Source organism: Panthera leo, chromosome F2 (assembly GCF_018350215.1).
Source record: "Panthera leo isolate Ple1 chromosome F2, P.leo_Ple1_pat1.1, whole genome shotgun sequence".
Taxonomy (NCBI): Eukaryota; Metazoa; Chordata; class Mammalia; order Carnivora; family Felidae; genus Panthera; species Panthera leo.
Genome location: NC_056695.1, coordinates 51,767,859 through 51,781,477, shown reverse-complemented (window position 1 = coordinate 51,781,477; position 13,619 = coordinate 51,767,859). Strand labels below are relative to the sequence as shown.

At 34.2% G+C, this 13,619-nt stretch overlaps 1 protein-coding gene across 11 annotated transcripts in view; it reads right to left on the bottom strand.

Moving 5' to 3' along the window:
• The window catches only part of OXR1 (oxidation resistance 1), a 362,974-nt gene that overhangs the window by 20,596 nt on the left and 328,759 nt on the right, over nucleotides 1-13,619 (bottom strand). For 9 of the 11 annotated variants that reach the window (XM_042924407.1, XM_042924410.1, XM_042924409.1 and 6 more), the window contains one exon: nucleotides 12,271-12,433. In XM_042924407.1, coding sequence (XP_042780341.1) covers nucleotides 12,271-12,433 — 163 coding nt within the window. Of the gene's footprint in view, nucleotides 1-209; nucleotides 607-12,270; nucleotides 12,434-13,619 lie in introns of those variants that run through there. The other 2 variants (XM_042924417.1, XM_042924416.1) reach the window with 2 other exon arrangements.

Here is a 13,619-nt window from a genome sequence, read left to right as displayed (position 1 = left end):
ATTACAGTTTTTATTCATTTCCTTTTTTGAAGACATTTAGGATTAGCAGAAATAAAGGCAGTTTTCTGTAATCATACAACTTTGTATTCTATAAATATTCTTTGTATTCTATAAATATTCTTAAACTTTTAGAAATAGTATAATTTTTCAGCATGTCACCATAATAAGACTAGTAAATATAGAAATTGAAATCATTGACTAAGATTTACCAGGGTATATTTATGATTAAGTGGTTGATGTCTTCTCCCTTTTTTCCCATACCAGAGACGAGACATTTCCTTTCCAGAGCAAATTAAGTTATATCAAATCTCATAAGGAGTGTTTTAAAAAGCATTCTTCCTCTGTTAAAGATAAATTTTCAGCACAAGAGCCCTACTACAGTGACAAAAACAGTTTGCCAGAGACAAAGATTTGATTGACAAGACAGAGAGCTAATCACTAAGTAGTATCCATTGCAAAGATAGTTCTGAGTGGAGACTGTAAAGCCAGGGAGGGAAGAGAAGGTTTCCCATGTTTAAGTTTGGTTGCACTGTACCCAAATGTGGAAGAAAAAAAAAGAAAAGGCTCAAAAGTTTAAAGACACAGAGCATGTATTTGCAAACACGAGTACACTAAGAAATACACTAAAAATATGTCATAAAAAAGTACTAAGTGCAGTTTCCAGAGCCCCTCCTAAAGTGCACAAATGATTTTAACTAACATTTTGTTTTGCTCATACAGTCACACAATTCTATTCTTTATTTACATCTAAACAATCCAATAAAATGTCATCTTTTATGTGAGCATTTTTTTAAGCAATGAGACATCCCTCTGAGAACCATCCAACCCTATAGGCATTTCATAGAATGCCTATATAAAAATGAAGCAAATCCACAAATAAATCCTATACAAACATTAAAGTGACCAGAAAATTCCTCTACCATTATGCAGTCAAATTTTAAACTGCATTTTCTAATACCTAACTTCTTGAAAAGGTACTTATATTTACTATACCTACATATCAGTGGTACACTCAATCTAACCAAAGAAGTGAACTTTTAAGATTAAATATTATGGTTATAAACTAAAACTACCTAGAGCTCAATTTTAACTAGAATATCAATGCCATAATAGTACACCTGAATATTTCTTCCATTTTAAACCAGGTCCTCTTCCCTTACATCGGGTGTTCACATAAAACTGTGTACACACAATGCCACCCTTCACACATATACCACCTTTCTATAGTACACACAAACACTGAACCACACCTATAGCTCAACATCTTCTTCCTCCACATTCCATGATGTGTGTGCACAGAACAAAGCACACCCCACACTAAATATCCTCCTTCCCTCTCACACCAGCTATTCCCATCTCCCCAACCAGCCCAACTACACTTACCCTAACATCTCTCTCCCACAGTCCCCTAGAGGTACTGTAACTATCTCCACACTCACCATACTACACACAGTCTCATTACACATACAGTGCACCATGGTCCTGCCTCCCCTCATATGGCACACCCCCCATACACACCAACAACATGATCTGGCAGTACTGGGCTGCCATTTTGAAAACCTATCATCATTTACAGACAAATTTTCTGAAATTAAAAACACTATATATGTACCGAAATGTAGTTTAAATACAGAATACACACCCCAAGCATAGGATAGCTTATTTTGCTGGTTATCTTGTCAACATCCACCAGTACAGCTTCTTCCTAATACAGTTTTGATTTTGCTCAAGTATCTTTTTAGCCATGTCTCTGAGAAGGTTTGCTCCATATCTGGACAGGATGGATCCTTATAGATCTAAACCAGTGGCTCTCAAATTTTAGCTTGCCTCACAATCATTGATATGAAACATTTGTTAAAATACAGAATGCCAGGTTCCAAAACTAGTTTCTGATTAAGCAAACTAGAGTGGGCTCTGAGAATGGGCTGCTAATGGTCTGGGGACCATACCTTAATAAGAAAAACTAAACCACAATGAAATGTCACCTCACACCTGTTAGAATGGCTATTATCAAGAAGAAATAACAAGTGTTGGTGAGGATGTAGAGAAAAGGGAATCCCTGTGTAATACTGGTAGAAATGTAAACTTGTACAACGATTATGAAAAACAGTATGGAGATTCCTCAAAAAATTAAAAAAGTATCATAGATTCAGAAATCTTACTCCTGAGTATTTTTCCAAAGAAAACAAAAACATAAATTCAAAAATATATATTCACCTCTGTGTTCACTGCATCATTATTTACAATAGCCAAGATATGGAAACAACCTAAGTGTCTAATAATGGATGAATGGATAAAGGTGATGTGGTATATATAATATACAATGGAATACTATTCGGCTGTAAAAAAAAGAATGAATCTTCCCATATACAACAACATGGATAGACCTTGAGAGCATTATGCTAATTAAGTCAGACAGAGAAAGACAGATACTGTAGGATCTCATTTATATGTGGAATTTAAAACAACAATAAAAACCAAGTTTACATATTAACAGACAGGTGGTTGCCAGAGGCAAGGAGTTGGATGGAGGCAGGCAAAATGGGTGAAGGGGGTCAAAAGGTGTAAGCTTTCAGTTCTAAAATAAACAAATCATGAGGATGTAACATACATGGTGACTAGTTAGTAATATTGTATTGCATATTTGAAAGTTGCTAAGAAACTATGTCTTGAAGTCCCCATCACAAGAAAAAAAATTTTAACACAATAAGGTGACAAATGCTAATGTTACACTTGTGATCATTTTGCATTACATACAAATGTCAAATCATTATGTTGTATACCTGAAACTAATATACTATATGTCAATTATATGTCAATAAAAAAACTGATTTAAGCTATTTGAGTGTTTTTCAGTGTCTTGAAACCAAATATTTCCTAATAAAAACATATCTAGCAGACATAAATGGAGCTCAGTAAATCTCTTTCTTGTCCTTTTTTTCAGTGTTTAGAAAACATACGAGGTCACTTAAATACTTCTAGATATCCCAGAGATTGAAGGAGATTTTACTTTACCATTAGTGTAAAATGACAGACTACAAAATGAAGTGCTTTTAAGAATATGACAAGTTTAAACGTTGAACATAATTCATAATTCAACCTGTTATAATTCAGATATTCAACTTAATAATCTTTTTCCTTGGGGCACCTGGGTGGCTCAGTTGGTTAAGCGTCTGACTTCGGCACAGGTCATGATCTCACTGGTGATGAGTTCGAGCTCAGCATTGGGCTCTGTGCTGACAGCTCACAGCCTGGAGCCTGCCTTGGATTCTGTGTTTCCTTCTCATTCTGCCCCTCCCCCACTCATGCTCTGTCTTTCTCAAAAATGAAATAAACATTAAAAAAAATTTAAATAATAATCTTTTTTTCCTCTACTTTCTTTATTGGTGTTGAAATTATATCTTATTTCCTCTGAGTTGGGAGTGGTATACCAGAAACAATTATATGAAATATACTGTACTCAATATTTAAGGTAATATAAGTAATTTTAATATTCAAAATCATAAATTAGTCTGTCATTTATCCATCCTGTCTCAACACCCATATTAAATAAAATTTTGCATTTTTAATGGAAATTTTATAACCCATAACTTTTGGTTAGTTACTAAGGGAGAATATTAACAAAAAGCAAAACAGCTCAAACTTTGCTGAGGTAGATAACATCCTAAGCTAACATTTTTGTTAGTCAAAACAGACAATATTAGACATGATTGATGAGTGTCAAATGCTACTGTGAGAAAATTTATATAGTCTAGTACTGGAGATCTGCTCTATAGCATAGTGCTTACAATAACACTGTATTGTATACTTGAAAATCTAAGAGCGTAGATTTTATGTTGTGTTCTCATTACAAAATAATAATAATAATAATAATAATAATAATAATAATAAAGAGGGTAGGAAAAAACTCTTAGAGATGATGGATATATTTATGGTACAGACTGTGGTGCTAGTTTTTATGGATATTTATGGATGTATAAGTCTCCAAACTTATCAAGCTGTACATATTAAATATGCACAGCTTTTTGTAGGTCAATCCTACCTCAATGAAATGGTTTAAAAAAAAAAACTTCATGTAGTAATATTATTGAAGAAAATTTATATTAACTCATAAATTCTGTTTTAATCTAGAAAATAATACTTTAAGAACTTAATTGTCTTCAATAGATATCACATTGACAGTCCCCCAAATTCTAATTGCTTTTAATGCTTTTGATTTCTACCTTTTTGTCAGACATTTTAAATTACTTTTGGAGTTATGGTTTGTAATATTATGTGATTTGATCAACATAAAAAGTATATTTTTCTTTAATTGCCTTTATCTAAGACAAGCGACCTCTCTATTTAATGACTTAGACACAGAGAGTACTTTCACTTTGAATAAAATCAGTTCTGTATGGATTTTGCTGGCTAGGCAGAGGAGTGGTTAAGAAAGTTTGTTTCATTTTATATATTGCCTCAATTTTAATTTTGGCATTACGTGTGCTTCAATTAAAAAAAATATCTTTCTGTTTAGGGCACCTGGGTGGCTCAGTATGTAGGTTAAGCGTTCAACTCTTGATTTCAGCTCAGGTCATGATCTCATGGCTTGTGGAATGGAGTCTTGCACTGGACTCTCTGCTGGCAGCATGGAGACTGCTTGGATCCTCTCTCTCCCTCTTACTCTGTTCCTCCCTGCTTATGCTTTCTCTCTCTCTCTCATCAAAGATACATATTAAAAAAAATCCTTTAAAAAATCCTTCTGCTTAATAAAGTATTGGAATACTCATTATCTGACAACTTAAGAGAGAAAATATTAACCAAACAATTTAAGTCATCTCAGAAACCAAAAACTGAATGAAATATATTTTTATCAATACTTTGGCAAGGGTGAGAAATGAGGACTAAACCAAAGCATATTGTTCTAATACTAATCATTACTTAAAAAAAAATTTTTTCTGAATACTTTTTATTTTTTAAATTCACATCCAAATTAGTTAGCATATAGTGCAACAATGATTTCAGGAGTAGATTCCTTAATGCCCCTTACCCATTTAGCCCATCCGCCCTCCCACAACCCCTCCAGTAACCCTCAGTTTGTTCTCCATATTTAAGAGTCTCTATGTTTTTTCCTCCCCCGTTTTTATATTATTTTTGTTTCCCTTCCCTTATGTTCATCTGTTTTGTCTCTTGAAGTCCTCATATGAGTGAAGTCATATATTTGTCTTTCTCTGACTAATTTCGCTTAGCATAATACCTTCCAGTTCCATCCACATAGTTGCAAATGGCAAGATTTCATTCTTTTTGATTGCCAAGTAATACTCCATTGTGTGTGTGTGTGTGTGTGTGTGTGTGTGTGTGTGTGTGTACCCCACATCTTCTTTATCTATTCATCCACTGATGGACATTGGGCTCTTTCCATACTTTGGCTATTGTTGATAGTGCTGCTATAAACACTGGGGTGCATGTGTCCCTTCAAAACAGCACACCTGTATCCCTTGGATAAATACCTAGTAGTGCCAACTGCTGGGTTGTAGGGTAGTTCGATTTTTAATTTTTTGAGAAGCCTCCATACTGTTTTCCAGAGTGGCTGCACCAGCTTGCATTCCCACCAACAACGCAAAAGAGAGCCTCTTTCTCCGCATCCTCACCAACATGTTGTTGCCTGAGTTATCGATGTTAGCCATTCTGACAGGTGTAAGGTGGTATCTCACGGTATTTGTATTTCCCTGATGATGAATCATGTTGAGCATTTTTTATGTGTCAGTTGGCCATCTGGATTTATTTGGAGAAGTGTCTATTCATGTCTTTTGCCCATTTCTGCACTGGATTATTTGTTTTTTGGGTGTTGAGTTTGATAAGTTCTTTATAGATTTTGGATACCAACCCTTTATCTGATATGTTGTTTCCAAATACCTTCTCCCATTCTGTCGGTTGCCTTTTAGTTTTGCTGATTGTTTCCTTTGCTGTGCAGAAGCTTTTTATTTTGATGAGGTCCCAGTAGTTCATTTTTGCTTTTGTTTCCCTTGCCTCTGGAGACGTGTTGAGTCAGGAGTTGCTGTAACCAAAATCAAAGAGGTTTCTGCCTGCTTTCTCCTCGCGGATTTTGATGGCTTCCTGTCTTACATTGAGGTCTTTCATCCATTTTGAGTTTATTTTTGTGTATGGTGTAAGAAAGTGGTCCAGGTTCATTCTTCTGCATGTCGCTGTCCAGTTTTCCCAGCACCACTTGCTGAAGAGACTGTCTTTATTCCATTGGATATTCTTTCCTGCTTTGTCAAAGATTACTTGGCCATACATTTGTGGGTCCATTTCTGGGTTCTCTATCCTGTTCCATTGATCTGAGTGTCTGTTCTTGTGCCAGTACCATACTGCCTTGATGATTACAGCTTTGTAGTATAGCTTGAAGTCTGGGATTGTGATGCCTCCTGCTTTGGTTTCCTTTTCAAGAGTGCTTTGGCTATTCACGGTCTTTTCTGGTTCCATACAAATTTTAGGATTATTTGTTCTAGAGCTCTGTGAAGAATGCTGGTGTTATTTTGATAGGCATTGGATTGAATATGTAGATTACTTTGGGTAGTATCGACATTTTAACAGTATTTGTTCTTCCTATCCAGGAGCATGGAATCTTTTTCCATTTTTTTTGTGTCTTCAATTTCTTTCATAAGCTTTCTATAGTTTTCAGTGTATAGATTTTTCACCTCTTTGGTTAGATTTATTCCTAGGCATTTTATGGGTTTTGGTGCAATTGTAAATGGGATCGATTTAATCATTACTATTTTAAAAATGAAAAACACTATTATGCCATATAATCTTTTGGCACATAATACTAGTGAACTCATATTTTAAAATTTAATCAACAAGTATAAACCTGGGAGGTAAACTTTTAAATAAATTGATTAAAGTTAATATAATAAAGTCAATTACTTAATTGTTTTTATCATTCTAGGGGCAATCGATGTTTTAGTTAGTAGGTCTGGAGTATGAAAGATACTGAAGTAGAAGTGGTATAAAATTAACTTTGGAGATGAAAAATGGAAAAATTTTTGCCAGCTTTTATCCTAAAAAGAGTGAAAGTCAACCCAAAAGAAGTGGGACAAAAAAGCAATGTAGCTTAAAAAGCTCCACTTTTGAGACCTGTGTCATCAAAGCAGCAAGACTGGCATACCCAACACGTGACACTTTGAAACCCAAAACTTTCGGAGGATTCTAAATGAGAGTCTCTTGAAGTTGGTACTTGGGGTTGAGGTAATACCACCTGAAGGGTGCAGTCATGAGCCATGTGGTACTTGGTGACAGAATAAAATTGACTTACATTACTGTAGTATCACTTTCATTTCATGATAAGAAATTTTAAAAATTCCATTTATAATACAACAGATAAATTTAAAAGATGAATGCAAAATTCACATGAGTCTTAAAGACAGGCTTCAAAGGCATTTTAAGCTTATCAGGGTAGCCACTGCATTAGACTATACTATTAGATTCTTGGGCACTTGTCAAGTACATCAAACTTCAAAAGGTATTTGATGGACAAGTTCAAGAGGTGGTGGTGAATGACTCACAGCCTGGTATGTTTTTGGTTTCCCTCTCCTTGTAGTGCCTCTAAGTACACAATATGATAAAAATCTTTTGGTGTATAAAGGGAGCTATGCCTGAAGTAATTCTGCCTGTCATTGATAAAACAAACAAACAAACAAAACAAAGAAACAATATGCTTTTAAAAATCAAGGCATAAAATAATTAAACCATTCTCCATAGTGAATCAAATTTATGTTTTAGGTATGCAGATGCAACACACAAAGTAAGAGGAATTTTTTGAAAAATATTTTATACAATGGAACTTCCATGACAGGAACATGAAAATTAAATTACAGTATGGTCAATGTAGTGTGAAAGAATGTTCCACAGTCTTAGCATTGCATATGTTTAACACAACATGTGAAGTGATGACATGGGATAGCAGAGTGGTTTTCCCCTTTTATTGTACAATGTCATCACCTAAGGAGCTGTACAGAATACGGACTTTGACTTGGTCTGAGGTGACCCTGAGGCAGTAAGTTTTGAAAGCTCCCCCAAATGATTAAAAGTTTCTGCCAAGACTGAGAATTTGGTATGGTGAAAAGGACTATAGGCTCTGAATTACCGATTAACTATTATGATTTGCTACAAAGAGGATTTGGGCTAAGTAAGAAACAAGTTTAGAGAAATTATCTGTAAAATAAAGATGACAGTCTATGATTAGATGGGTTGCTCTAGATCTAAGACAGAATAACATTTTGATAACACTGTGGGGAAGCTATCAGCAAAATCTAGACTGTAGGACATCCTAGAGAAAAAAAAAACTGATTTCTTAAAAATGAAAATTACGAGGAAAAAAACAAAGCACAGCAAAGAAATAGAGAATCTACATTTACAGAGACTTAGGAGACATTTTAACTGACTGAAACATTTGGAGCTTAGTTGCATCCTGATTCAAAGAACAAATCATAAAAATACATTCATGTTACATATATTTTAAACATATTTATGACATTTGAAGAAATGTGAACTGGGGAAAAGGAAGGATCATAGAATAAGTCGATAAAGCACAGTGATTGGTATATGCAACTTCATTATACTATTTATCTCTATTTTTGTTTGTTTATCAAATCAAGGCACTATCATCAGTAAATAGTGCCAATAGGCATCTTTCCCCACCTTTACCTTAAGACCTTCCAATACTTTGTTGAAATGTCATTAGAATACTTCCCTTGTCACGCTGTGTCACTTTTTCTCTCTCAAAAAGAAACAAACATTAGGGGCGCCTGGGTGGCTCAGTCAGTTAAGCATCCAACTTCAGCTCAGGTCATGATCTCACAGTTTGTGGGTTCGAGCCCTGCATCAGGCTCTGTGCTGACAGCCTGCTCAGAGCCTGCAGCCTGCTCCAGATTCTGTGTCTCCTTCTCTCTCTCTGCCCTTCCCCCCACTCACGTGCACATTCTCTCTCTCTCCAATATACATAAACGTAAATATTAAAATTTTTTTAAAAAAGACCTTAATTTAAGAACATTAGAAATTGAAAAACAAATAGGACTTTCAATGTGCATATTTCAGAACTGAATTTATTTCAAATATTATAGAATTTTTCTTGGTATCTTAAGTGCACATTTTAGTAATTTGGGGTGCCATAGTTTGGATTAAATTTTAACACATTTGAGAGTAATGATGAAGGTAATGTTGAATCTATAAAGAGTTAATAAACAGTGGAGACACCAGGGAAAATAATCCTGGAAGATTAAAGAATAAATATTTTCAGATTATCATAGTATATAGAGAACATTTGTTGCTGACGTGCATCAGAAGAACAAAAACAAATGGATTACACTTATAGAGATATGTTTCTTTAAACTCACTATTAAGAAAGAACTTTCTAACAGAGTTCTCCTAAAATGAAAAGTACTGCCCTCTGAGGTGATAAACTCTACCATGGAATTATGTTAAAGCAGAACAAAGAACAGTGTAAAATAGGAGAGGCTGAACTGCCAGTTAATTCTAACTTCCAGCATCTATAAATTTATGACCGATTTACTACAACTGGCATAAGAACTTATTTTAGGATGTAGACTATCATGAAAAATGAGCAAAACTTTTATATCCTATTTTAATCTATGCCCAAATTTATTCCTTAATCCAATAAACAGTAATATAAAAATAATATTGAGGATGAATTATATGCTTGCATTGTTTTTAGCTCTGAGAACACAGTCATGTATGAAGCTGAGAAAATCCTGCCCTCACGGCGCTTACAATGGGAGAGGGACAGGACTCACACAGAAGAGAAGTTGGAGCAGAGTAAGTTAATCATATGCAAAAGTTTTCCCAATGTATAAATAAAAAAAAAGCAATATGCGATTATAAATTTTCTAGCAAATCCATTAAAAAAAAGTTAAAATAACTGTTTTTTACTTAACTCAATATATCTAAAATACTGTCATTTCAACATAATCAATATAAAATTAATGATATTTTACATTTTTCTTTTAATTCTAGATCTTTAAATTCCAGTATATAGTTTGTATTTACAGGGAACATGTTAATTCATACTAGCCACATTCCAAAAGTGCTGAATAGCTACATGTGGGCAGTAACTATTGTATCTATAGGAATTCGTATGTTCTGCACTACAGCACCCCTCAAGTCAGACATTAAATTTTCACAGGAAATACCTAATGGTGTTTAGATTTAGATTTATTTAGATTTCATGAGACTTACAGTGGAAAATTCATTTATCCTAGTTATTCCAAAAGTATTAAAAACTTATCCAATAGCTGAATCAAGTATCCACGTTAAAATTTAACTAAAATTAAGAAAAATTAAAAATTCATTCCCTTAGTTGCATTAGCCACATTTCAAGTACAAAATAGCCACATAGTAAACATGTGGCTACCAGACTAGACAGTACAGGACTGTTCCTAGACAACACAGCAAAAAGTTTCTAAAATTAATTTTTTTCTCTGCCATTTACTTTTTATTTGAATTAATTCTTGTTGAAAACAAGTGAGGAGACATTTATTTCTTCTTTAGAAATTTCAACTTGCAGAATCTGCCACAAGAACTGAGGCAATTCCTTTGAATCAAAATAGTTAATAATCAAATAATCAACCAGACAGTCTATCACTTCCAAGGTTAAGTGCTCCAACTCCAATGGAGAAAAGTCCATTACCTGATTGAAAATATTGCCACCCACCTTGCCACTCAAGTTAGAAACTTCAATGTTATCTAGATGTCATTAAATACTGTCTTAATACCTAGGTAATAATACCTGCTTTAAAAACTTAATTTCATCACCTTCCACTCCACCTTCAACTGTTGCTACCATAGTACAAGTACCCATCTTTGATCTTCTATTTTAAAAGCTTCCTAAAACGAATTTTAAATACACAGAGACTATTTACGTATGTCAACACCCATGTAACTAAGCTTCACCCAGAATAAATACAGAATATTTCCAGTACTCTATAAAAGTTCCTTCTTGTCCCTAGTGACTCTCTCAACCCCCAGAAACCGGCAGTTTGATGGACTTTTGATTAGTTCTGCCTTGTTGAACTTCATGTAAATGTAATTATATAGTATATACTCTTTTATGCCTGGCTTGATTTCTTTAATTAAACACATTATCTATGAGATTCATCCATGTTGTTGCTTATGCAAGCAGATCTTTTTTATTGCTATGTTATTTGGAATTTCATGAATTTTCCAAAATTTATTTATCCATTCTCCTGATAGGAGGCATTCAGGTTGTTTCCAGTTTGGGGCCTACTGTGAATAAAGCTGGTATGAAGATTAATAATGTTAGTTAAAGTATTAAAGAACCCAAAATAAATGTTCAATATATGTTACTTCTTTCCCTCCATAATATTGGAGTTACAGTACAAATTGATGCTGAACAGACTACACAAAATGAACTTAATTCAAAATCAGGTTCACATTTTAAATGAAAGACTTGCCATGTATACCTTTAATCATTATACATGTTAAGTACATGCACCATAAATTCATATCACATAAACCACAAACATTAACACCAAATGGATAACAAAATTTAATCCCACATAGTATCACATTTTAGCATCTGCTCTATATTTTCTAATGCATTAAGAAGACATTAATCCAAGCAACCACAACAGAAAAAACAGATTTTGCCACCCCATCAATCTGATAAGACAAAGCAGGTAAAACATTATATGTAATATTAAAAGATGTATTTCCAAGAGGTTACAGAAAGCTAATTAGTGTTATTCTGGCCATTTAAACAAGTTCAGTAAATCTGAGCATGTGAAATTTTTACACTTTGTAAAATTAGCCTAAGCTTAATTCCCTAGCGTTAATGTAAATTCATTTCAAAATAATGCTTGGGAATGAACTTAGAAAGCAGTGCTAATTTGAATGAACGTGTCAAATGACTAGTGTACTTCTTCTGTGCAGGAAATAATATTAAAAGGAACCAGATCAGAAATAAATGTTTTATAAAAATTAGTAAAACAGTAATTAGTACTCTAAAATATACTCAATAAGTCATTTTATCGTTGATAAGTTGCTTCTCTAATATTTTAAATCAAAAGGAAAATAATAAATAGTAAACCAAGGTCACTAATCAGATTCATTCAATAAACATGTATACAAGGAAAATAAACCTTTAAAAATTATCCTTTTGTGCAAAGATCACTTGACTTTGCCTGTACTACTATAAAGCTATAAATTCACACGAAGTAAAAAAGATCCACAAAAAATCTGCACGTTTCTCCTTACCTCCCATTCTCTGGCTGCAGCTTCATTAGTAGAATCCTCATTTGTTTCAGATTCTTCAAGCTTTTTTACTACTATAAATCCAGGTTCTCTGGTACATTCACCAGTATCTTCTGCATATATTTCTGGACTCCACTGAATGAAGAAGGCATACAAGTGGTCTGTCCTGTTAGAACAAGTGACTATTTGTTAAATATCTCCACAAAACTTGAAGACTTAAAATACAAAATATACTATGCTTTATTTAAGGAGATAACAAAGCCTAATGTCAGGAAGACATTAACTCAAAAAAAATTTACTTGGCTGTATTCTGTCAAATTGTTCTCAGAAAACTATTAAGATTTTCCTTGGCATGTTTTTGAGTAAGCTCAGATGCTACCCATGATAATGTTTATCTTTAAAGAAACTAGTGATGGGAAGGGAAATTGAACCTGTGATCGTGACCTCATTCACACAATGACCTAATTATCTAAAACAGAAATAAACAATTTATAAATGTGGACATTACACAAAATTTTCCCAAGTCAATAAAAATTTAATGTGCTTAACTTTTAAATCATACTAAGAACACACAATGCATTCTTGGTTCAGAAACAGATGATCTAATCTTTTAAGTCTCTTTCTCCATTTTCAATTTTGTTTACCATAGCAAAACCTGCTGTTACAAAAGATAATTAAATCCCTGATAAACTTACTTGAGGATCAAACACACATTTCAAATATCTATGTTTGTGGCTATCAATTAGCAGGGATAAGTGATTATAGATCATTACCTACCTTGAGGTAAGAACCATACTATTTATTTTTTTTATTTTTATTTTTTTTATTTATTTTTGAGACAGAGACAGAGCATGAACGGGGGAGGGTCAGAGACAGAGGGAGACACAAAATCAGAAACAGGCTCCAGGCTCTGAGCTGTCAGCAGAGAGCCCAACGCGGGGCTCGAACTCACGGACTGTGAGATCATGACCTGAGCCGAAGTCGGACGCTTAACCGACTGAGCCACCCAGGCGCCCCAAGAACCATACTATTTAATATTTTGATGAAACTTCTTGCTCTATGACATTTTAGCTACCTAAAATTCACCTTTTTTTTTGCATTAAACCACAAAAAGGAATAAAATTTAAACTGGGGTAAGTTAAGGGACACCTAGGTGGTTTAGTCTGTTAAGCATCAGACTTCGGCTCAGGTCATCATCTCAGTTCATGAGTCTGAGCCGCACACTGGGCTCCCTGCTGTCAGCATGGAGCAGCAGCACAGAGCCTACTTTGGATCCTTTGTCCCCCCCACTCTCTACTGCCCCTACCCAGCTCATGCTCTCTCAAAAAAAAATGTATTAAAAAAAAGGGGGG